At 53.2% G+C, this 25,449-nt stretch overlaps 2 protein-coding genes and 1 long non-coding RNA gene across 5 annotated transcripts in view; all 3 read right to left on the bottom strand.

The window, feature by feature from the left end:
- The window catches only part of ASXL2 (ASXL transcriptional regulator 2), a 90,416-nt gene extending 90,026 nt beyond the window's left edge, over window positions 1-390 (bottom strand). Inside the window, exon 1 of one of the 2 annotated variants that reach the window (XM_052690988.1) lies at window positions 161-390. In XM_052690988.1, coding sequence (XP_052546948.1) covers window positions 161-385 — 225 coding nt within the window. In that variant the 5' untranslated portion in view covers window positions 386-390. The remainder of the gene's footprint in view (window positions 1-160) is intronic. The other variant, XM_052690978.1, reaches the window with a different exon arrangement.
- LOC128086011 (uncharacterized) overlaps window positions 1-25,449 on the bottom strand; it is a 159,478-nt gene that overhangs the window by 92,064 nt on the left and 41,965 nt on the right. The window contains exon 2 of the long non-coding RNA XR_008209204.1: window positions 1,038-1,089. This is a non-coding gene — a long non-coding RNA (uncharacterized LOC128086011). The remainder of the gene's footprint in view (window positions 1-1,037; window positions 1,090-25,449) is intronic.
- KIF3C (kinesin family member 3C) lies at window positions 11,794-24,637 on the bottom strand. 2 transcript variants are annotated; one of them, XM_052691579.1, is made up of 8 exons: window positions 23,177-24,634; window positions 18,822-18,923; window positions 18,567-18,689; window positions 17,961-18,079; window positions 16,696-16,812; window positions 16,393-16,501; window positions 15,082-15,257; window positions 11,794-14,515 (listed from the first exon to the last, which is right to left on the bottom strand). In XM_052691579.1, the coding sequence occupies exons 1-8, from the start codon at window positions 24,584-24,586 to the stop codon at window positions 14,422-14,424; spliced, it is 2,250 nt and encodes a 749-aa protein (XP_052547539.1). In that variant the 5' UTR covers window positions 24,587-24,634; the 3' UTR covers window positions 11,794-14,421. The 2 variants fall into 2 exon arrangements, with proteins under 2 accessions (XP_052547539.1, XP_052547547.1); XM_052691587.1 differs by lacking the exons at window positions 11,794-14,515; window positions 15,082-15,257; window positions 16,393-16,501 and having other exon boundaries at window positions 16,700-17,051; window positions 23,177-24,637.

Below are 25,449 nucleotides of genomic sequence, written 5' to 3'. Positions count from 1 at the left end.
ACCCCTCCGAGCCGCTCACACTTCGTTACCGCGCAGCAGCCGCCCCAGCACCCAGACGGACGCAGGACACACGGACACACCGCCGGTCGCTTCCCGCCTCAGCCCCCCCCACCCCCCTCCCGGCCGGGCCGCCGCCCTCCAGCCGCAAGGCCCCGCGTACCGTCCGGGCGGCCTCGGCCCAGGTCCTGCCCTTCTTCCGGCGTCCTTTTTCCCTCATGTCGTTGGCTGCGGTGTTGGGAAGCTGCGACTCTTTCGCTTTTTCTTTCCTTCCACCCGCCCGGCAACGAGCGGCGGCGGCCTCAAGGGAGAGCGTTCCCAACCCCGGCAGCCCCCGCGCCCGCCGCCGCTGCCATATTGGGACCCGACTGTACAGCGCCGCGGTCATGTGACCCCGCCGCGTGACCCCTCCTACTGTACGGGTGGGCGGGGCTCGGCGAAGGGAAGCCCCGCCCCTCAGCGCTGCGCGTGCGCGCCGCCCCGCCCGCGGCTCCCCTCCCCCCGCCCTCCACTCAGTGCCGCGGATGGTCCTTGTCCCTCCCCCGGCTTCCCTCCCCCACAGACGTCGACGGCTTCCGGCTGCCGGTCTCCCCTACGGCTTGCGATTACCGTCGCCTCCCTGCTGCTGCCCCCCTTGGCCAGCAGCCTTTCATCACGGTGGTCACCACCACCCCACCCGGTCACCAATGGAGGGCCACCAGGTTCCCTTTCTTGTTGCCGCCGCCGTCCCCCAAGGCCTCCTGCTGCTGACCAACACCCTCCAGTGGCCGCCATAGCCACCTTCTTCCCACGACCAAGCCATGCAATCATGCAGTCAACAAAATCAGAGAGTCATTAAGGTTGGCAAGGACCTCTAGGGTCATCAAGTCCACCCATAACAACAACTGATATAAACATCACAGAATCACAGAATGGCCAGGGTTGGAAGGGACCTCAAGGATCATGAAGCTCCAACCCCCTGCCACATGCAGGGCCACCAACCTCCATATTTAATAGTAGACCAGGCTGCCCAGGGCCCCATCCAACCTGGCCTTGAACACCTCCAGGGATGGACGGGGCATCCACAGCCTCTCTGGGCAGCTGTTCCAGCACCTCACCATTCTCATGGTAAAGAACTTCTGCCTGACATCCAGCCTTAATTTCCCCTCCCTCAATTTCAAACTATTTCCCCTTGTCCCGCAGTTATTTACCCTTTCAAAGAATTGATTCCCCACCTGTTTCCCTTCTCCCTGCACTCACAGTCTTGTTTTCCATTGAATGGTGCCCCCCACCCCACCTCTTCCCCTAGAATGGTAACCCATCACCAGCTCCCCAACACCATCATCTTAATAGTACAAGGGGGAATGGTTGGATTGAATTAGGTTGGATGTCAGGGGGAAGTTCTTTACAGAGAGAGTGGTGAGGTGCTGGAACAGCTGCCCAGAGAGGCTGTGGATGCCCCGTCCATCCCTGGAGGTGTTCAAGGTCAGATGGGGCCCTGGGCAGCCTGGGCTGGTATTAAACATGGAGGTTGGTGGCCCTGCTTGTGGAAGGGATTTGGAACCTGATGATCCTTGAGATCCCTTCTAACCCTGGCCATTCTGTGATTCTGTGATCTCTCCACCACCGTTACCTCTCAGTTACCATTGTCACCACTATCATTTCCCTACCATCATCATATTCACCATCATCTCTCCAATACCGTCATTTCTCTACCACATTGGCTCTACCATCATCATATCTCCACCTCCACTGTCACCACCATCATCTCTCCATCACTATCATAATCACTATAATCTCTCTACCACCATCTTTCCACCATCGTCATCTCCGCACAAAGTTATTTCTGCCTCTAGGATTTCCAGGTAGCATTCCTATCCCACCAGAATTCTCAGTCCCTCGTATTTCACAGTAGCTTCTGGGGTTTTAAAGAAGAAAAATCTTGCATTTGGAGTAAAATAAAAACAGGTCATTCATCAGTGAGCTAAGGAAATAGTTCTTTGTGCAGCAATGTTACCATGCATCAATTGTTTCACCATGAGGATGTGATCCATCATGTTATTTCACTGAGTATTTATACAAAGCCTGGAGTTCTGAATCTTAACTTACCATCAGAAGGTCATATTATTTCCAAACGGGAAGTCAGTCAGCCTGTGAGATTAATCTCTGGGTTTTGACTGACAAGTGGCAGAGCCATCTCCATGATGCCTCAACTTTGAGAACTCCTTTAAACGCAGGGCAGTACAGTCCAATGTGTGTTACAAGTCAGCCTGCCATTATAAAAGATCTTTGGAGAACAGAACAACTTGTACCATGGAACAGGTCACTTTTGTCAGGAAGGATGGCAAAGGGCAGGGTGAGTTGGCTTCAGATGTAATGGGGCTGTTGCATCTTCATGGCTGGATTTCTCTTGCTGCAGTGCAGCTCCTTTGACATCACAGATGTCTGGCTTTGAGTTGCACTGGGGAGGTTCATGTTGGATGTTGGGAAAATTTCTTCTTCAGAAGAGTGATCCAGACATTGGGATGGGCTGCCCAGGGAGGTGGTGGGGTCACCGTCCCTGGAGCTATTCAAGAACCTTGGAGATGAGACACTGAGGTCAGTGGGCATGGGGGGGGTAGGTTAGAGTTGGACTTGATGATTTTTGTAGTCTTTTCTAGCCTTAACGGTTCTATGATTCTGTACCATTGGCCTTCTTGGCCACCTGGGCATACTGCTGGCTTACTTTCAGCCAGCTGTCAATCAGCACTCCCATATCCTTCTCTTCCCTGCAGTTTACCAGACACTCTGCCCCAAGGTAGTGTTGCATGGGCTGTTGCAACCAAAATGCTGGGCCTGGCACTTGCTAAAGCTCATCCCATGGCCTCAGCCCAGCAAACCAGCCTGTCCAGATCCCTCTGTAGGACCCTACTACCATCCCAAGGCAGATCCACACTTCCCCCCCACCTCCTCACCTGCAAACTTGCTGAGGGTGCACTCAAGGCCCTCATTCAGGTCAGCAAATCGATATGTTACACAGGATAGACCCCAGTACTGACCCCTGGGGAGCAGCACTCATGGCCAGCCACCAGGTGAATGGAGCTCCTTTCATCACCACAATGCTTCCCGGTTGGGACTTCCTCAACCCAGCAAACCTGACTGTGTAGTGCAGGGACTCTTCTGTCCTCCTTCAGAAGGAGCAAAGCCCTGAGATCAGGCAGGATCTGCACTCATCTGGGTGCTTTCTGAGAGGATGCCGCTCTGCACACCAGCACACCATGCCTCCTCAACTCATGCTCTGTGCTGCTCCGTCTTCTCAAGCAGCCTCACAAGCCACAGAATCGAGCTGTTGGTGTTTGTTTCAAAAAATATGACTCCATTTTCTTCTAATCCCGTCGTTATCGAGCCACTACTGCGTCAGGAAGCGTTGCAGCTGAAGTGCACATTGCAGCTTGTTAGAGATGTTCCCCAGCAAGGAGCTGGGCTGGCCAGCTGCTCTCAGAGGTCACTGTCCTCACTGTCCTCAGAGCTAATTTTATCTTGGAGCTGTACGTGAGGAAGCAAAGCAGAGTTCATTGTGAGTGCGTTGCTTCGTTGCTGATGAAGAAAGGAAAAACTGACCTCAGTGTACGCGAACCCAGCAGCATCCTGCTTTGGCAAAATGAGAAACAAGGTTGTTTAATCATTAAGCTTTAAGCTTTAGTAATTCACATGTATTAAGCAGGAATTAATATTAAAGTACTGAATTGAGAGGACTGATTCAATCCTATTTCTGAAGTCAGGTTCAAAGCGGGCAGTCGGCTGATTTCAGGTTGATACTCCCAGCCAGGAAAATGAACATGCAAATGTCAGACTGCTGCTAAGCCCAAACAAGGAGCAGATGGCTTCTTTAGGTGGGGGGTGGTTATGTGGCTACCACACAGCTTTGCAATGAGTATTTTAAGTTGTGAAAGCGATACAAAAACCAGGAACCCAAATCTTTGTGCAAAGCAGTGACTGCAATCTTGAACGAACACAGGAAAAGTGACACAGACCCTTTACAAGGGAGCGGTGCTGTCTTCTTAGAATCATGGAATCAGTGAGGTTGGAAAAGACCTCTCAAATCTTTAAGTCCAACCCCAGCCCACCCCACCATGCCCACCAGTCCCTCAGTGCCACATCCCCGCGGATCTGGAGCACCTCCAGATGACCCCGCCACTTCCCTGGGCAGCCCATCCAATGTCTGGATCACTCTTTTGGAGAAGAAATGTTTCCCAACATCCAGCCTTCACTCCTGTTACCAGAGGCAGGACAGCTGGCTTGCCCAGTCTGCGGTTCTACAGAGGATCCCTTGTGTTAGGCATAGTGTTATCCTTAGGGAATCCAAGGATACACAGTGCAGAATCAGCTCTGAACCCTCTATGCACTCCTCAATGATTGAGTTTTCAGCAGGGCTTGTTGAGTCTGGTACAGTGTTGGATGAAGAACATTGCTCCTAACCATGCACTTCTTCTGGATATGGGCTGACACCTGATGTATGATTTATATACTCCGGATAGGAAACAACAGGGAGTATGGTGCAGAAACAATTAGGCTAAGTATTAAGGGGGCAGTGGTGGGCAGACAAAACCCTTGGTCTTTCCAGCAGCCCAAACCCCAGGTGTGTCCATAAACCAGCTGGAGAGAAGCTCATGAGAGCTCTGAACTGCGGCTGGGCATATTGCAGCCCATCTGCCATCTGCAGGGCAGAAGACAGAAGCATGAGCGAGCCTCAGACTATCGTCTTGGCATGCATGACATCCCCGTTCATGTTCAGTGCAATAAGAGATTGTGAGTCACCTGGAAGTACCCTTTGAGGCCCCTTTACCACTTTTTTTCCTAGCAGATACCTCTCCTTTCTTTGAGATGAGTTACTAGGGAGGCTCTGGTGTCCTCAGTCATCATTCACTCCTGAGACTTGCAATCCTGGCAAGATGATCAGGAGAAAAAAAGCATAAGCATAAAGCCAGCAAGAGAAGCCTTTCATTTTCCATTGTTCTTCAGCCTCAGCAGACTCACGGCCAGATGTTCTGTCTCCCTGACGAGTGCCTATGGAGGGTATCATACAAAGAAAAGGAGAGCATTCCTTTTGAAGGAAGGACTTTGTTTAGTACTGATAAAAGAGTTTGTTAGCTCAGCTTTGAAGTCTCAAGCTATCTGAGGATCTCCTGGGCGCCTCCTTTTACCCTGCAGACATCTCAGCATTGCTCACAGACCTTCCTACACCTCTCCCTTGGCGTGTACCATTGTGCCATGGACTGAGGATGCAATGACAAGTTGACAGTGTCTTTGGCACTACGGGTCGTTGAAGAGCAGTTGGAGATTGGTACTGGCATTAGGATGGCTGAAAATTGTTTAGAAATTCAAGCAGCAGAAAAAAAGGAGTGAGAAGCAAGGAATGGTAGAAAGAAACATAACTGTGATGGGTCAGGCTGGATGGTCTTGGAGGACTTTTCCAACTTTAGTGATTCTATGATTCAGATTGGCATGGTGGTGGTGAGTTGACAGCTGAACTTGACGATCTCAAAGGGTTCCAACCATAATGATTCCATGATTGTGTGAAACCATTTAGCACTGGCCCCAGTGCTGTCTGTTGCCTCAGTGAAACACTGCAGTGTGTCGTGGAAAGACACAGAGCTGAGAGGAGCAGGGACGAAAGAGAATGGATTGAATTTCAGCCTCAGGAAGGGGGAGACAGATTATTTCCCGAAGTGCTGGTTGAATTACCTGTCTTACAGCTTTTTTCTGTCTCCACATCAGTAGTGAAAAGTGTCTGCTAGTTGGCAAAAAATGAAACTAAGGGAAATTCCCAGCTGAGAATGCCTTGCCCATGGCAACCTCTTGACCTTTCTCCCTCCATATCTGCCCTTTGCCGTGTGGTTGGTACAATGTCCTGCCATTCTGGCTGTTCGCAGAATCAAGGATTATCAGAAAAGCCATAGAATCCCACACAGAGTCATTCAGGTTGGAAAAGACCTCTCAGATCCCCAAGTCCAACCCCAACGCACACCACCATACCCACTGCCCACATCTCAGTGCCACATCCCCACAGTTCTGGAACACCTCCAGTGACCCCACCACCCCCCTGGGCAGCTGTGCCACTGCACCACTGCTCTTTATGAGAAGAAATGTTTCCTAATATCCAATCTGAAGTAATGGAATTGGAAAAGGAAAAGGGGATTTCCCAGCAATGGCAAAGTTTGTGCATGGCTTAGCTCCATGTAGAGCATAAAAACTGGGCAACCAACAAGAGTTTTGAGGAGACCAGAGGGTCTGAGATGATTTCAATCTTTGTATTCCTTTGAAGGAACCATGGATGCTTAATGCTGTGGTGGTGAGTGTGTTGTTGAGGCTGGAAATGGGGATCACATCTGTATTATCATGCAGTGACATGCATGTATTGTCATGACGTATCGCCATGCAGCAACTGCTGCACGTTGCTGTCACTTGTGTTGTGATTTCAGTTCATTGCTGTAGCACTCCATTTGGTCAAAATCCTATCTAACATGAAATATCTTCTAATAAGTAATTTGGTATCAAACATTAAGACCTCCATGCATGGAATGTCTGTAATAACCAGTTCAGAGAGGCTGTTCTGGCAGGCTGTAAATGGAGAAGTTTTCTTTACTATAAGTGGTGAGGTGCTGGAACAGCTGCCCAGAGAGGCTGTGAATGCCCCAGTCCTGGAGGTGTTCAAGGCCAGATTGAGCAGCCTGATCTTGTATTAAACGTGGAGTTTGGTGACCCTGCCTGTGGCAGGGGGTTGGAGATTCGTGTTCTTTGAGGTCCATTCCAACCCAGACCATTCTGTGATTCTGTGATTCTGTGAGAAGTCCTCCTGGAAGCCCTGGGTCATCGAGCTGTTATCATATAGGGCTTCACCTGAAATCTCCCTGTTTCACTGTTTGGTATAATTTTCTAAGTATCCATCCAATAACCATGTGTTCCTCTCAGCAACCACTGCAATTTCTACTGAGCATGAGTCCAGAACGAGACGAGAAATGGAATGACTTCAAATGCACTTCCACAATCTACAACGATGGGTGTGAGTTCACTTCCAGCAGTGTGAGAGCTCAGAGCTGGTGGGTGACCTCACCTGTCACACAGTTTGCATCAGCATCCTAGAAATCAGGGAGTGATGAGAGCAGGTCTGGCGTTTCGCTCATGCATGCAAGATTGTCACGCACGATAACGACAAACAATAAGACTGCTTTGTTCTATTTCCATGAAAAGGATGCAAGCTCTGTTTCCGTTTCCTTGGGAAGTGATGCACGAAGCACCAGGTGCTCTCAGTCTGGATTCTGGAGCATGTTAGTGGGTCGGTCACTGCACTGCGGTGTCTCCTGCAGCCAAAGTTCTCCTCCTGCACATGAGGAAGGGCCCTTCATGTGACTGCTTCTCCCTTTGCGGAGGAAGTTGCTGTGTGCTTTTCTCTTCTGCTCCAAACTCAGCTGAAGGATACAGCAGTGAGCACTGTGAGTCATCCTGTTGGGCTCCATCGGTCTGAAATCACCTCTGGCTTTTTTTGCAGAGCTCTGAGAAGGCTCAGCTCAGCCCATCACACTCGGCTTGGCTACATCTTATGACAGCTCGCAGCAGGGTGCCGCACGCCCTCCAGAGCACAAAACATTCCAGCGGACACGTAACCATGGGGGCTGGGCTTGGTTCCTGATGAACATCCACCCTTTTCAATTCATTCAGTTCACTTATGTCCCACCCCTGAAGGTGCCCAAGGCCAGGCTGGATGGGGCCCTCAGCAACTTGATCTGGTGAGGGGCAGCCAGCCCATAGCAGTGGGCTGGCACTTGATCTTGATGGTTGCTTCCAACTCAATCCATGTTATGATTCTGTGATTCTGACAAACGTGTCAGATCTCTGGGGCTGAAGCACTCATGCACTTCTTGCTGTGCTTTCAGGGGTTGTATTTGCCTCTAGTCCATGAAGAGTGCCCACCTATTTTACTTTCTTAATGTCTTCCAAGGTTTCCCCTCCTTTAATGCAATATTTCCTGGTGGTGTTTGAGCCCTTGGAGCTGTCATGCAAACCTTTGGCTGCCCAACGTCCCCATCATTCAGTAAGGAGAGGCTTTTTGGTGGTCACTGCCACCAGGGGATAATCCAAATCTGCGACTGACTCCTTTTCAGGAGCTATGCTTTGAGACAGTACTACCAACAAAATTCAACCTAAGTTTTAAACCAAGGTTTTGTCTCAGTATCTCAATAATCAATAGAATATTGACTATTGACCATGCCTTTTCCCCCTGAAGTCTGATGTTTTCCCCATAAGCTATGCAGGTGCTGTCTCTGTTCTATAGCATGGCCACCTCAAGCTCCATCCTGCCGTTAACCAAACCTAATACTGCCAGGCATGCAGAACAGCCCAATACTTTGCCTCTGAAATCACCAGTGCTCTCTTCCAGTTGCTTGGTGGGTTCTGGGTGGTTCTGCTTGGTGAATGCGAATGGAGGAAAGCACTCAGAGCACACAAAGGAGAAAGAACGTTTATGTCCTGCTTTTTTCCTTCCTTTCACGAGCCAACATTTCTTTGGAGGATGGGATGTAAAGCACTTCCCGTCTGTAGCACGGGATGCCATGGGAAGTTGGTGGCTGGCAACACTCAGTGCTTGCTTATGGGTATATCCCCGAAGTGGAGGATGCATGGGCAGCAAATTTAGAGGCAGAACAGTTACAGGTAATCAACATATCCTTCTGCTGGCATGGAAATTCGCACTGCAAGGGTGAAGGTGAGGCACGGCAGTACAGGGAAAATTCCACAGGGTGTCCTCAGAGCGTCAAGGAACGGGAAAAAAATAGGCAGAAACAAGAAAACTCAAATCTTTCTGATATAGAGGCCTGGTGCTTTTGCATGGGAAGTCCACGTGTCATTTTTAGAGCAGCTATAGCCACCTCTGTGCCGACATGCCTCGAAATCTCCTGACCAGTAAAAACATTCAGCCCTTGCAACCTCATAAAAAGTAAATCTCGGGGTACTTTACAAAGATGCTAATGGTTGGTTTACACTGTTTTGGTGATAGGAAAGCTGGGACAGGGAGCAGCTCAGCACAGTGACTCAGGAGCAGCTCAGGAACTCTGCTGAGGGCCCCAAAGGTCTTCATGCCCCCTCTGTATGCTCTTGAGAGAACCTCTCACCATCACTCATGAGTGGTGGGGGAGGACAGGAGGGATTAGCTGTGGCTCTGCAATCAATAATCCCTGTCCCACAGCTGATTCTTATGCCTTCAGTCAGGGTCTGGGCCCTGACTGCAACCATCTTGCAACAGCCTGAAAGCAGCAGCAGATGCTCTCCAGGGAGCTTTAATTGCTGGTAGCTGCTGCAGGATGTGCAGCTCTCCTTCAGAGCCATCTGCTCCGTCACACCATGCTCACCCTTTACTCTGACCCTTGGGGACACATGAGCTGCCTGTGGTTCCTTTGCAGCTGGTCCAACCCATGTCTTTGAAGGGATTTCCATCTGCAGGGGAATCTGAATACCAAAGGCTATGCTGGGATTCAATCAAAGTGCAAGCTGTATGAGCAGAGAGATCTTCCCTGCACTGTTGGGTGGCCTCTTGGTTGTGATGAAGACCAGGGACTCACAGAAGTACAGGAGCTGCTTCTAACTGAAATGAGAAGATTCTCTTTGCTGCCAAATCCACTGCATATTGTCACTGCAGTAGGCAGCTGTAAAAACACTGAACCAACTCCAAAGAACAAGCAAACGAATCGCTAAGCAAAATTAATCAGAACTGGAGTACATAGACACTCATTGCAAATATTACAGAATCACAGGATTATTCAGGTTGGAAAAGACCGTCAACATCCCCAAGCCCAACCATCAACCTGACCTGCTGAGTCCCATAGTATCATGTCCACATCTCCAGAGATGAGGACTCCAACACTGTTCCAGTGCTTCACCTTCTTTTTCATGAATAAATTCCTCCTAGCATCCAATCTAAACCTCCCCTGGTGCAACTTAAGATCCACCCATCTACCCTACGCATCCATCCCGTCCACCCATGCCATCCAACCAAGTTAAGACCATCAATAAAACCATTTAGGATTCTACACTGTGATTCCCACTTGGTCTTGTCAACACTGCACAGAGCATTACGCCCTGCTACGCCCTTCACCTAGTTTGGAATTCACCCAGAATTTCTTTGTACCTGTGTAACACCTTCAAATCCTCAAATCATCAATATCCATGAAGTGCAATAGTCAAGGGAATCCATGGATTTAATCAGGCCCAGCTGATCTGGAAACAGACAACCTACACAAGTAGTCCTTGGCCTACCATTTCCTAGCCTGGGTTCGCAGCCCTTTATCACTGACATTTATCACGAGCCATCTGATCACAACTGACCTTTTCAATGAAGACTGAAGGAAAAAAAAAATCATTGCATTTCTTGTTTGTTGTTTCTCTGATATTTGTTCCCTGGTGTGGAAGGAATCATCTTTCCTTCATCTTTCATTCACAGGGGTGGTGAGGCACTGGCACAGGTTGCCCAAGGAGGCTGTGGATGCCCCATCCCTGCAGGCATTCAAGGCCAGGCTGGATGTGGCTCTGGGCAGCCTGGGCTGCTGGTTGGTGACCTGCACACAGCAGGGGGTTGGAACTGGATGAGCATTGTGGTTCTTTTCAACCCAGGCCATTCTACAATTCTATCTTTCTCTTATTATCATGCACCTATGGATTGCCTTCCTGCTCCCTGTTCTCAGTGTATGCCTTGTCCTTGATTTGCCCAGGGGCACATAAGCAAAGAGCTCATGGCAGTCTGCAAGGAAGAGCTGTTGGTAGATAAAGCACATGTCCACTCCCAGTGACATCAGCATGAAGCTGGAAGAAACTGGGTGAGCGCATAAAAAAATCAATTTACCTTTCCCTATGTCATCATCACAAAGTTAGAAGGAACTGGGAGAGCAATGAAAGCCCAAAGAATCAACGTACCATTCTTGATGTCATCATTGACGAGCTGGAAGAAACTCGGTTGAGTGCATCAACTGAAATCCCTGAAAATCAGTGTAACAACCTTGCATGGGCCTCTCTGTACTCACTGAGCTCATACTTAGCTCTTTATAAAGCCCTCTTGCATAGCAAAACCATAATTTGTCTGCTTTGATCATAGAATGTCTCAAGTGCCCAGGGAGGTGGTGGAGTCACCGACCCTGGGGGTGTTCAAGGAAAGGCTGGATGTTGTGTTGAGGGACATGGTTTAGTGGGAGCTGTTGGGAATAGGTGAATGGTTGGACTGGGTGAGCTTTTAGGTCTTTTCCAACCTTGTTGATTCTATGATTCGATGATTCTAAGTTGGAAGGGACCCACAAGGACAATCGAGTCCAATGCCTACACATGTCCTGGTGGTGTAGAGCTGAGGACAAAGGATGCGACAGACGCTCTGTGCAATGATGCTCATTATTTTATTGGTGTCATTGCCAGTTTTTGGAGGATTGCTGGAACTTTCTGGTCACGTCCAGCACCGAGTCAAAGCTACATTACAGAATATTGAAGAGGTGTCCATCCAAAGCCAGAGGGGGGTGAGATTCATGACCTCTCTCCATACGGTATGTATAATATATATATATTTATATTATGTCCTGTATATTCATATGTGACAAGGATGGGCCACCATACAGTAAACTTTCGATTCCTAAATAGATCACCATAGCAACAGGCACAAAAATTTGGTCCTCATCAAGGCCCTCACCTTGTCAATCAATCCAAGACAACCCCCCCACCCCCACCCACCCACCCCCCTCTGCCAAAAAAAAGAACCTGAAACCAAAAATAACCAAAAAAGAAAAAAAAAAGCCCACCAACCCCCCCTCCCCACCCTGTACAGTCACTCACATGGAAGGTAAATAGATCCCTTGGCTACACACACGCGTGCGCGCACACCCACACACACCTACACACATTCATATGTAAATACACACGCACCAACATACAAAGGACAAAGAACATTACAAATATACATCTGAGGTTGCTGCAGCGACGTGGTGAGGCTGCGGGGTGGGGGGAAGTGCCACAGCACTCTCACCCTTTCCCATCTCCGAGCCCTCCCTGGGGCTTTGCGTTGGAAGGCTGAGGTCGGAGCAATGCGTGGAGACACAGAGTGAAGTTCTGGACCTACACCATGCAATGGAGGCATCGAAGCAGTGCTTGGATGTGCACAGAATAAGAACAAAGCTGGAGCAGGGCAGCCCACAGCCACCAACCCACTGGAAAGCCTCCAGGTGGAACCGATAGTGTCCCCTGGAGGACCACCATAGGAGGCCCCGGTGTGCATTCCCCAGGATGTGAGCAGGTTCCCATGGGCTTCCTTCCACCCAATGCTCTATGGTTTGGGCTCAGCATGGTGGAAAAAGAACAGATGGCTCCTGAGCTCTTCTGGTTCCCCATCCCTGGGCTCAGTGAGCTGCTGGCCTGGCTGTCAAGAAACTTGAGGCAATTGGAAAATGAGGAGGAAGGGAGAAAATCCTCCTGCAGGCTATAATAGAATGAGATAATCATTAAGGTTGGACAAGACTGCTATGATCATCTAGTCCAATCACCAACCCATCCCCACTGTGCCACCATGCCAAGCACACAGCTTCTCCCCTTTCTTAGATCTTTACTTTCTGATCTTCAATTCCAGGGCCATCCTGAAAAAGAAGGAGCTGGATCTCCCATCCTCTTGTTTCACAATTCCAGGGACATAACCCAACTATGAATGTGTCTGCAGGCAGAAGGAACTCACCACCAGCCACGGAGGAGACCCAGCTTCCTAAAGCTGCTTCCTTGTGTGCACTGCTCACTGCGCGGGGAAGGATGGGCAGAAGGATGGGCAGAAAGATGGACAGGGATGGGAAGCAGGTTGGACAGAAGGCTGGGCAGAAAGATAGGCAGAAGGATAGGCAGAAGGTTGGGCAGAAGGACAGGCATGAAGACGACCAGAAGGTTGGACAGAAGGATAGTGCTGAATGCTTGACCATCCTAGAATCCTAGAATTTCTTCCCCTACCCAACTGGCAGCCTTCACTATTGAGTTCATATCCACATATGCAAGGATTTCAGGGCAAGCTCATGAGACATTTAACCACTCTGCCACAGACAGTATCTCATGGTTCTTCTAACAGCAAACTTCTGCAAAAGCCCAGCTGGCCACTCAAATGGAACACGAGTACTAGCAGCAACCCACAGCCCCTCAACATGGCTGCTGCATTCTGAGTTGGGGGATGAGACTTCAGCTATGGGATATGAACAGGGAAGGGATGATGGCAGCAGAAGATCAGAAAACACATAGCAGGGCAGCACAGGGCAAAGGGAGAAGACCTCAGTAGAATGGGAGATGGGTCAGGTCAGGAGAGGAGCACCCCCCAGCCTGGCCTCGTTAGGTGGCACTTGGTCCAAAGCAGCTGCCCTCAGTGCTTCACTCACATCAGTGCAAGTTCCCCTCCCACCCTCCCTGGGAATTAGATGAGGTCCTGCATGCAGAAAACACTGCCCCCACCTGGAATCTTAGCTTGCACTCCCAGGGATTAGCTCCAGCACCCTTCCCTTTGCAGACCCATGTCTTTCCTCCTGGACGACGAGGCCGCTCCCTCATTCATCAGGATGCTGTAGCACAACTCAATCTCCTAGCAACTGCAGATGCTGCTTTTGATGGGTTTCAGATTGCTCTGTGCCAGAGAGGAGCCTCACTGCTCACCCCTCTCCTATCCATTACCCGTTTCACATTCATTAGCTCTCCCTCCATAACCCATAAAATCACCAAATGTCCTCCAGACCCCAAGTGACCTCTGTGCAGCACTATCCAGAGGAGAGCTGCGCTGGGCTGACTTGGTTGGTGAATCTGTCAGCCCACTTGGTGCACAGAGCTGGCATTTGTGGGGTGACAGCTGTGCCCAGACATCAGTGAGACATCGCTGCCACCAATGCCGATGCAGTCCAGAGTGTTCCTTGTGGTCTTGGACAAGTTCAGCACAAGGGTCTGCCATTGGGAAGTCTCTGAAGTCTTGTAGGAGTTGCCACAAGCACGAATTATATGGCAAACTCGAGATCCAATGAACACAGCAAGGAGTGTCTGGAGCCACCTCATCTTGTGTCAAAGCCAATGGGGTCCAGGGGGGCTCAGAGCACCGGAGCTGACCCAGCTCGGTGTCCTGCGAGAGCACATTCCAGCTGCTCGCCAACCACTCCATAAATAAATACATTAAATAAATAAAGTGACAGATCCAGACTTGGGAGGGGTGTGTTGGGGAAGGAGGATGAAGAGGGCAGCTCCCATGGTCTCAGAGCCGCAGGGAGCATCTCACACACATACAGTGCACATAAGTAGCTGAAGGCGGTAGGATGCTGCTGCTGGGGACACTGTTCAGCCCTGGAGCAGAGGTGGCCTCAGTCCTGGGGTCAGAAGGTCCTGGGGTTAGGGGTCCTGGGGTCGGGAATCCTGGGACTGGGGGTCCTGGGGCCATCACTCCTGTGCCGGTGTCGCAGAGGTGCGTGGGGAGCTGGCAGCAAGGGACGCGTGTGTGGTGGAGGATGGCAGCGACCGTGGTGTCTGGCACCTGGGGGTGGCACAAGCAGAAAAAAAAACCCAACATTTTCCTTCTGCTTCCTCTTTCTCAGTCTCCACCCCCTGAATCCTGCTGTTTTCTCAGTGACTTGCTATGTAGGCAGCACTGATGGAAACCCAGTGCTGAGCAGTGCTGGATGTTATGCATGACCATCCTTGGCATATGTACATGGTGATATACTGCATCATCATCCTGTTTTTCAGAGGATCGTTCAGGTTGGAAAACACCACAAAGTCCAACCCCAACCCATCCACAGTGCCACTGCCCTCTTAGTGCCACATCTCCATAGCTCTGGAACAGCTCCAGGGATGGTGAGTCCTCCACCTCCTTGGGCAGCCTGTGCCAGTAGAACAGAATCCGAGAATCTCGAAGTGGTTTGGGTTGGAAGGTTGGAACCCCTGCCTTGAACCCCAAACTTGTCCCAAATAGAGACAGGGCACACTTCCAGGCTGCCCTGTACTCCTGCAGCTATCCCCTCAGCTGCAGGTCCTCAATCCAGCACTGTCCCTTATACGGTGTCCCAGCCCCAGTGCCCAAATGTCCACATGATCACTCACCAGGAGCGGGACTTCCTCACCCGGGAGGCTGCCGGCCGCTCCAGGATGCTGTCCAGGTGCATCAGCCTCTCCAGGTGCAGAGCCCGTGGGTCCTGCTCGGCCGGGTCCCGGCTCCGTTCAAACTCAAACACTGCCGGAGGGGAGAGGTCCAGCTCCAGGAACATGATGTTCTCAGCCTGCAGGAGGATGGGGCAAGAGGAAAGTCAACACAGGGAGTTACTGCACAGTAACGCATGGCACCATCTTGTGTAGGTCCTGAGCCTGAGAGGCTGAATACCCTGAGGGACAGATATCTTCTGGCTGCAGCTGCATCCTGCTCTGCTCAGGCTGTTGTGCTCTTTCACAGCACCAGCAAGTAAGACTGAATGTTTTCAGCCCTCAGACAAGCAGCCGGAGCTGGCAGAGGCAGCAAGCCCACAACTCAGTCAGGGCTGGCTGATAAGACAGTGCTGCTGACCTGACCTGGGGCCAAGGCTCACAAAGCTTGGAGCTTTATCTAAATTATCTCCAGTCTTCATGAGCTTATTTACCCCATATTCTCTCCAGCTGCCTGGAGCTGTCACCCAGCCACCCAGCCATTAACCTCATTCATCCATTCATTCCATCCATCTGCATACACCATCCATCCATCTACCCTACTCATCCATCCATCCATCCATCCATCCATCCATCCATCCATCCATCCATCCATCCATCCATCCATCCATTCATCCATCCACACAACTCAATCATTCACCCATCCACTCCCCACATCCAACCATTCCACTCATCCAACCCATTCTATCCATCTATCCAGCCATCACTCATCTGTCTACCTGCCCCATTCATCCAGTCACCCCATCCACCCACCCAAGTCATTCTTATATCGAATCATAAAATGATTTGGGTTGGAAGAGACCTTTAAGATCATCTCGTATGCCAGCCATCCATCTACCCTACCCACACATCCATCCATCCACACACCCCATCCATCCACACATCCACCCACCCATCCATCCATCCATCCTGTCCACCCCATCATCCCATGAACCCCATACTTCCATGCATCCCAACCAGCCATCCATCCACTCATCCACCCACCCACTAACCCAACCACTCACCCAACCATCCATCCATCCACCCACCCATCCCATCCACTCCATCCATCCCATGAACTCCATCCTTCCATGCACCCCATCCATCCATCCATCCATCCATCCATCCATCCATCCATCCATCCATCCATTCACTCTCATTCATCCCATCCATCCTCCCTGCTGACCCAACACCACCTTGTCCCCCAGCACACACCAGCAGTGTCCCCTCCCTTACCCGATACCGCGGATGCGATCCCATGGCCATGGCCACGCGGGCGTACTGGCTGATGGGTCTCTTGTACCCCACTGCAGAGGTTGGCCTCTTCTTCATTTGGTTGCTGTTCCTGAACAGGAAATTAAGAGAGGAACGCCCATTAGACAACATGAGACAGCACTGAGCTCCCTGAGCACAGGATGGGACCCAATGACCACCCTGGTGCCTTGGGCACCTCCTTCATTTCTCCATGTCCCCATGGATGGTGGCACCGCAGTGCCCAACCCAGTGATGTCCCCAGCCCTTGCCCATGTCTGCACGCACCCGCCAGCAGGCACCAGTGGCTGGAACTTCCACTGGTCCTCCTCACAGTCGAAGTAGAGACGGTTCATGATCTTGTTCTTCTCCTCTGGTGGGATGAAATTCTCGATGATCAGGTACCTGAATGAGGGACAGGCCAGGAGAGAGGAGTGGCAGGTGGGATGGAGCAGAGAGGAGGGAGGTAACAGGACAGGGCACGGCAAGTGGAGCAAAAGGAGTGGAGAGAAGAGGTCAGGAGAGGAGCCAGGATGTGGAGAGCAGATGGGGGGTGAAAAGATGAGTGGGGAGGAGAGAAAGAGGGAGCGGGCGGATAGAGACCAGGGATCCAGCAGAGGCAGGAGAGAAAGAGCAGAGGAAGACTGTCATTCAGAGAGGAGCAGAAGAAACATCATCAGCTCTGCATGCTGCCTTCAGGGTATAACCCCACGGTCCTCTCCTTAGCAGTCCCCAGGCAGTGTCTGCAATGCATGGTCTGAGGTGCATTGTATGCAATATATGGTCTGCAATGCAACCTGCAATTGCTTGAAATACATGGTCTGAAATGAAATTAAAACACAGCGGTTTACAGCCTACAAGGCACAGTTTGCAATGCACTCTGTATTCTGAAATACAGACTGCAAGACACAACTTGCAGGGCAGCATGCACCATTCTGTTTGCAACCTTGCCTGCAATGCACAATTGGCAATGCATTTTGCACTGACTCACCCAGGACACCTTGGGAACACCCCAAACCCAACCCCATGCATTTGCTCAGTGCCCTTTTGAAGGATGGAAATCCAAACTAGCCCCACTCTTGCAGCAGCAAAATACAGAAGAGACTGCATGATCTCAGACCACTGCAAAGCTGCCAGATGAGAAAACAAGAGGAAACATCTTAAAACTGACCCCAAAGGAATTTTTTTTCCCCACTTTTTCCCACGTTGCTTTGGGGCAAATGAAGAAGCTGCAGAAAACAGCTCTGAATAGACGAATTGCTGACTGAGGTTTGCACACTCCTAAAGCATTTTAATTACGTTCCAAAGGGCGTGGAGCAAAACTTGACACAAAATTGTGCTCCGAGCGGAATTTTAAATATTTTATCATGAAAATGTTAAAATATTTATATATGTCTGGATTGGTTTTGGTAAGATAGGGAATAGAACGACTGCCTCCTCCGTGGAGATCTGCAGCCCCTGGGTCTGGGTGCTTGGGGTGGCATTGCTGGGGCTGGGGGTGTAGAGGGACCTCGGCCTCACTGCCCACCCAAGGGGACACCGATGTCACCTACTTGAGCTTCAGCTCTCGTGTCTGCTCGTTCTGTGCCTCCTCCAGGTCCTGCCGCACGCGGATGTACTCGTCGTGCTGGTCCTGGATCTCTGCCTTCACAGCCTGCAGCTTGGCGTACAGCTGTTCCCAGAGAGACCACGTCAGCCCTGGTGGCATGGGTGGCCCTTATGGCACAGGAGTCCCCAAGACATGGTGGCATGGGTGACCCCAGTGGCACAAGTGTCCCCATTGACACAGGTGTTCCCAGAGCGTGGTGGCATAAATGTCTCCTGTGAAATGGGTGTCTCCAGAACATGGTGGCATGAGTGTTCCTTACGGTATCCCAAAATATGGTGGCATGGCTGTCCCCTGGGCATGGTGGCACTGGTGTCCTCAGGGCATGGTGGCATAGGTGTCCCTGCTGGCACAGATGACCCCAGGGCATGATGACACGAGTGCCTGCATGGCATGGTGGCACAGGTGTCCCCAGTACCACGCCTGAAACATCCTCCAAGGCATCAGGTGCCCACGGATAGTGGGCAGGACATATGCCCCCAACTTTGAGACACGAACCAAAGGCAAACCCATGTCCCTCCCGACCCAAGTGAAGCTCCCCCAGCTCTCTCACCTTCTTCAGTTTCTTGGTCTTGATCTCCACCTCCTGTTGCAGGGATGTGTAGGTCTCCCGCAGCTCCATGGTCTCCTCATCCCGCAGCAGCATCTCCTGCTGCATCTCCCTCTCACGGCGTTTCTGCGTCCAAGAGGGGGTTGCTCAGAGCTGAGGTGGGAACTGACCACCCCACGGACTCCCTAACCCCACTGTGGACATTCTGGCCCCACAGATGCTCCCAATCCGTTGGGACTGGGATGGATGGGGTGGTACCTGCTCAGCTATCTCTTGCCGCTTCAGCTCCAGCATCTTCTGCTGCTCATTGGTGTGGTCCACGATGGTCCTGCCGCCGATCAGCAGCTTGCTCTCCATGGCCTGGGGAGGGCAGAAAGGGGAGGGTCAGTGCATCTCATAGAATCACAGAATCATAGAATGGCTTGGGGTGGAAGAGACCTCAGAGATCATGAAGCTCCAAACCCTCTGCAGCAGGCAGGGCCACCAACCTCCACATTTAATACCAAACCAGGCTGCCCAGAGTCCCATCCAACCTGGCTCTGAACGCCTCCAGGGATGGATGGGGCATCCACAGCCTCTCTGGGCAGCTGTTCCAGCACCTCAACACTCTCTCTGTAAAGAACTTCCCCCCTGACATCCAACCTAAAGCTTCTCTCCTTCAACTTCAAACCATTTCCCCTTGTCCTGCTGTTATCAACCCTTTCAAAGAGTCGATTCCCCTCCTGTTTGTAGGCTCCCTTTAGGTACTCAAAGGCTGCAATGAGGTCACCCTGCAGCCTTCTTTTCTCCAGGCTGAACAAGCCCAGCTCCCTCAGCCTGTCTTTGTAGGGGAGGTGCTCCAGCCCTTTGATAATCTTTGTGGCTCTCCTCTGGACCCTCTCCAACAGCTCCCTGTCTTTCTTGTACTGGGGGCTCTAGACTTGCACACAGTGCTCCAGATGAGGCCTCATGAGGGCAGAGTAGATGGGGACAATCACCTCCCTGTCCCTGCTGGCCAAACTGGCCACCCCTCTGCTGATGGAGCCCAGGATCCCATTTGCTTTCCAAGCTCCAAGAGCACACTGCTGGCTCGTGTTAAGTTTTTCATCCACCAGGACCCCCAGGTCCTTCTCTGCAGGGCTGCTCTCAAGCACTGCTCCTTTTGGTCTGTATATATGCCTGGGATTCCTCTGGCATCTCCACCACGTATAACCCAAGGGTTCAAAAACACCACCCTCAGACATAGGGTTTGAGTGGTTCTGGTAGAGCCAGGAGCTGGGCTTGCTGGTCCTTGGGGGTCCCATCCAACTCAGGATATCGTACAGTTTGGAGATTTTGTGCCCCCCCAGCCCCGTCCTGCTCCCTGTACTGATAGATGCGGCGCCGTGGGGACGTGGCCGGGGCTGCTGGCACAAACCCAGGGCTGCTTCGCTCCCACTTCCTTCCGCACAGCTGTGAGCCCGCGGGGCGCCACGGATGTGCAGCAGCTGCCGGCAGCGGGGAACGGCGCCGGGCCATCCGCCCCAACCGAGCTGAGCCAGCTGAGCTGTGCCAAGCTGAGCTGAGCAGTGCATCCCAAGTGCAGTTTGGACCCCGCGGTGCTCCTCGTTTGAGCTCCCCACTCCAGCTCTGCCAGGATGCCCGAAGGATGGCACCGGGCTGGGCTGTAGGAGCTGCCATTGTTTTCCTTGTGATGGTCCCACCCTGACCCCACAGCCCACACCACCCCACCCCATCCCATCTCATCTCATCCCACCCCACCCCATCTCATCTCATTCCACCCACCCCACCCCATCTCAATCCATCACGTCCCATCCCATTCCATCCCATCCAACTCCAGCTCACGCAATCCCACTCAGTCCTATTCCACGCCATCCCAGTTTCATCTCATCCCACCCCCTTTCCTCTATTCCACCCCATCCCATCCAAATCCATCTCACCTCATCCCATCCCATCTCACCCCTCCCTATCCCGCTCCATCCCACCCCACTCCATCCTATTTCATCCCACCCCACCCTACTCCTCCCAACTGCATTTCCCTTCCTCTCCCCAGGGCAAATGTGCTCCCCATCACACAGCTGTGCACACACATCGCTGAGCACACACACACACACACACACACACACACACTCATGCTTGCATGCATGCACACTTCTGCCCATGACATTCGTGCACACGTGAGCGCACACTCATTTACACCAATGCACACATACATCTGCACGCCCATGCATGCTGGCATTTGTGTGCATGCACACACTCATTTACACCCACACATCTGCACACACCCTTGGACCATGGGATGTGACAAAGGCTGTGCCCCCCTGGGACCCCATCGCTGCCGTCTCCAAGCAACCAGCAGACAAGCGGGTGGTGACGCGGTGCGAAGGGGGGACAGCATCTCTTGGGCACGAAGGTTTCTGGGGCAAACCCACAGAGCTACATATACATTATCTGGGGCAATACCACGTTTTCCCTGTTTTTCTCCTATTTTTTTTTTCCCTTTCTAGCCACTGTATGGGTACTTTCTACATGCAGCACCTGCAATACATGATGGTGAGTTGCTACGGGGTCGAGAGGGGCCATAAACCCCACAGCCAGCTCTGCCCCACCCTGCTGCTGCAGAAATGGTCTTGTAGTCCTGTTGTTTTCTCCCTGCAGAAGTGTTTATTTACTGCGATGAAGACGACACTCAATCTTCCTTAATACAGCTGAACCCTTAAGCCTCTCACTGCAACCCATTTCCTGCCTCCAGATAACTCCTCCAGCACTCGCCCATGCCCTGAGCTCCCCAGATTGTGGCGCTGACCTTACAGCCGATGGCACCGTCCCCCCATGGCCACAGGATGCATGTGGCAGATGCTGGGAGCTCTGCTTTGAGATGGAGGCTGTTGCCTCCTCTGGATGGAGCACATCTGTCTGAGCAGGACAGTGCACATCTGTTTGCCTGCAATGGTGCACATCTGTCTGAGCAGGATGGTGCAACAGACCCCGTGTCCACACAGATGTGTACAGGTTCTGCATGTACCACCCATGTATGTATGGGCAGCCCTCTGCAGTGCTCCTGTCCTGCACTCAACAGAGTTTTGTCCACTAGATGATGCCTCCCCATCCCCCCGCCCCCCCCCCTCCTGGCTGGCCCCCCACGTCTGGAAGCTCTTGGAGGCCAGGGAAGGGGATGCAGAGTCATCCTGCCTCCATCCCTGCCTCATTACTCAGCAATTACCGGACACGCCATGGCCCTGAGCCAGACCCACTGTGCTGTGCCGGACAAGGAGACACTGCAGGACAGCTGCCAGTGGTGCAGCACCACGGTGGGAGTGTGTCACGCACCCCTGGGCATGGCCATGCATCCCTGGGTACAGTCACATGTCCCCAGGGCTGCTGGTCCCCGTCTCTGTGCTGCTACCACCCCTGTATGGCAGGGATCCCATCCCGTGGCCATGGCACAGCAGGGAGCCCAGTGCCGGCCCAGAGCCCTGCCCCAGCATCCCTTCCTCCAATTCCTCAAACCCTGGCGATGTAACACGAAGAATGACAGCAGGGCTGTGATGCTGTGGATTGGGACACCCAAGCTTCCTTCCCACCTCAGCACTGGAGACCCATCCCCGCATCCAGGTGCATCCCAGAACATCCCTGAGCCCTGGGCGTGTTCCAGGGGCTGCTTGGGGGCAGCAGTCCCAACGTGCAGCATCACTCCCCCTCTCTGCCGCGAGCTGCTTTGTTGTGCTGAGCACAGCACAGCACACTGGTGCCATCAATGGGCATGGTTGGGTAGCCCTGCCTGCTCCACGCCCTCAGCAGCCCCAACAAAAAGTCCCCCCACAATGCCAGGATGTGTCTCTGGGCAACCACCATCCAACACTGCCCAGGGGAGTGGGGCTCCCTCTGAGCACTCTGCTTATGTACCTCACTTGGGCAGCCTGACTGGGGACCTTGCTCAGTCACCTTGCTTTGGGATCCTGCTTAGGTACCATGCTTGGGGACCCTGCTAGCCACCTTACTTGGCTGCCCTACTTGGCTACCTTGTTTGGTCATCCTACTTGGACACCTTCCCTGGGGACACTACTTGGGCACTGTGTGTGCAGACCCATCCTGAGGACCCTGCTAGCCACCTCACCGGGTTACCCTACTTGACCACCTTGGTTTGCAGCCTTGCTTGGTCACTCTGCTTGGTCATCCTGCTTTATCACCCTACCTGGCCACCTCTCAAGGACTGTGCACAGGGACCCTGCAAGCCACTTGGTCACCCTTTTTGGCTATCTTTCTTGGGAACGTTGCTTGGGCACCTCATCTGGGGACCCTGCTAGCCACCCTACCTCTGTCTACCTTATTTGGCCAGCCTACTTGGTCAATCTGTTTGGCCACCTCATTTGATCATCCTACTTGATTACTTTACTTGGCCACCTTGCCTGGTGACCCTACTTGGTCACCTTGCTTGATCACCTTGCTTGGCCACTCTGCTTGCTCAGTCATCCTGCTTGGTCACTCTGCTTGGTCATCCTGCACCATCACCCTACTTGGTCATCCTGCTTGGTCACCACCAGCCCACTTGGCCACGCACTCAAACACCTGCACAGCTGTCCCCAGGTCCCACCCAGCGGCACCCACTGGTACCAGCACATCACAAAACTCACCTTGTACTTGGTGGCCAGCAGCTCCGTGGCCTCCTGCTCCTTCCGCAGGTCCTCGATCATCTTCTCCTTCTCCTCCAGCAGCTTCTGCTTCTCCTCGCTCACCAGGCTGTGGTCATCGCGGATAGCGGCCTTCTCCTCTTCCAGCCTCTCCTTCTGCTCCTGCAGGTAGTTCTCCATGTTCTTCTCCAGCCCATCTTCATTGTCATCCTCCCCTTCGTTCTCCTGCGCCGTCTCCCCATCCGCCGCCTTCTTCCTCCGGCTGCTCCTCCTCCTCTTCTTGCTCAGCATGCCGCGCCTCTCCAGCTGCGCCTTCAGCCTCACGATCTCCTCCTGGAACTCCCTCAGCAACGTATCCTTGGGGTCCTCGTTCACCCGGGGCTTGTTCTTGATGTTCTTGGCCCTGTTGGCGAACCGGAGGGTGGAGAGGCTCTCCTCATAACTGTGCGACGCCGGGCCCAAGGTGGCCACCATGATGGTCTTGGCATTGCCGCCCAGCGAGTCCTGCAGCAAGCGGGTCAGCTTGGAGTCCCGGTATGGGACGTGCGTGCTTTTGCCATCCACCAGCGCCGAGATGACGTTGCCCAAAGCAGAGAGGGACAGGTTGATCTTGGAGGCCTCTTTGGGCCGCTCGCCTGGGCCGCCCGTTTTGCTCTGCCGCTCGCTGCCCGCCAGGTCCACCAGGTTGAGCTTCCCGACACGGATGTGCTCGTGGCCGTCCGGCCCCGTCTCGCTGCACTCCACCGTGATGAGGAAGATGGCGTGCGAGCGGGAGCTGCGCTCGTTCATGTTGGTGCTGCCCACTGAACGCGCCTGGCTACCCAGGTTCATCACGTGTTCGATCTCCTTCACGTTCTTGGTGACGAAGGAGGAGAGGTCCTTGATGTAGACGCCCGTCTCGGGGTTTTCCTTCAGCTCCAACTTCTTGCTCTGGTCCTTGGCCAACAGATCGCGGATCTCCTCCTGGTAGATCTCCAGGTAGGAGGCGCGCACCAGGTACTGCTGGTTCTGCGAGCGCGAGATGTGCGTGAAGATGTGCTCGAAGGAGCTGGGGATGATGCCGCGCGTCTCGGGGTCCCCCCACGCTCCCTGCATGGTGTAGGTCTTGCCGGTGCCTGTCTGCCCGTAGGCCAGCACGGTGCCGTTGAACCCTCGCAGCACCGAGTCCACCAGCGGCCGCACCGTCTCGTCGTACAGATCAGCCTGCTTGGAGCTGGCGTCGTAGACGGCGTCGAAGGTGAAAGTCTTGGGCAGCTCTCCGGGAGCGGCGCGGGGGTTGCGGATGGTCACCCGGCCCAGCTTCACCTCCAGCTCCAGGACGCGCTCGCAGCCCGCAGCCTCCTCCCGCCGGCTCATGGGGCGGCACCGGGCCACCACCCGCAGCGCTTCGCCGCTCCGCGTCCTCCCGGCCATGGTGGCCGCACCCCGGCTGCCCGCTGCCCGCTGCCCGCTGCCCACCGCGGCCCCGGGCGGCGGCAGCGGCGGCGGCGGCGGCGGCGGCGGCGGCAGCGGCGGCGGGGCGCGGGTTCGCGGCGGCTGCGCGGGGCGGGCGGGCGGGCGATTGGCTGCGCGGGGGCGCGGGGACGCGGGCGCGCGTCCGCACGCGCTGGCGAGAGCGCGCGCGCGCGGAGAGACGGCCGCGGTTCTGGCTGGGGCTGAGCACGTCGGGAGCTGTAGTTCTGTGCGGGGGGGTGGGGGGGTGAGGGAATGGCACGTGGGAATGGCGTGCGGGATGCTGAACGTGATGCGGGATTGGGATGCAGGAATGGGATGCGGGACTGCGATGTAGGAAGGGGATGCGGGATGCTGAGCATGATGTGGGAATGGGCTGCAGGAATGGGATGTGGGAATGGGGTACAGGAATGAGATGCGGGAATGGGGTGCGAGATGTTGAACGTGATGTGGGATTGGGATGGAGGAATGGGATGAGGGAATGGGATGTGGGATGCTGAGCATGATGTGGGAACGGGATGCAGGAATGGGACAAGGTAATGAAGTGCAGGATGCTGAAAATCATACAGGATTGGGATGCAGGAATGGGATGCAGGATGCTGAACATGATGCAGGATTGGGATGCAGGAATGGGATGCAGGAATAGGATGCAGGAATAGGATGAGGGAATGGAAAGAGAATGGAATGTGGGATGCTGAGCATGATGTGAGATTGGGATGGAGGAATGGGATGAGGGAATGAGATGCTGGATGCTGAACATGATGTGGGAATGGGATACAGGAATGGGATGTGGGAATAGGATGCGGGAATAGGATGAGGGAATG

The sequence above is a fragment of the Tympanuchus pallidicinctus genome, unplaced genomic scaffold (genome assembly GCF_026119805.1).
Source record: "Tympanuchus pallidicinctus isolate F22 unplaced genomic scaffold, pur_lepc_1.0 scaffold1, whole genome shotgun sequence".
Lineage (NCBI taxonomy): Eukaryota > Metazoa > Chordata > Aves > Galliformes > Phasianidae > Tympanuchus > Tympanuchus pallidicinctus.
This window is presented reverse-complemented; position numbering and strand designations above follow the sequence as displayed.

What these genes read in the sequence shown, in the direction of transcription:
- KIF3C (XM_052691579.1), bottom strand. Translation starts at nt 24,586, where the DNA reads ATGGCCGGGAGGACGCGGAGCGGCGAAGCGCTGCGGGTGGTGGCCCGG. An exon ending in ACACGAGAGCTGAAGCTCAA is followed by an intron (nt 16,813 to 17,960) that starts GTAGGTGACATC and finishes TCCCTCATTCAG; the next exon opens with GTACCTGATCATCGAGAATT. An exon ending in GTGAGGAAGTCCCGCTCCTG is followed by an intron (nt 14,516 to 15,081) that starts GTGAGTGATCAT and finishes TGCCACCCCCAG; the next exon opens with GTGCCAGACACCACGGTCGC.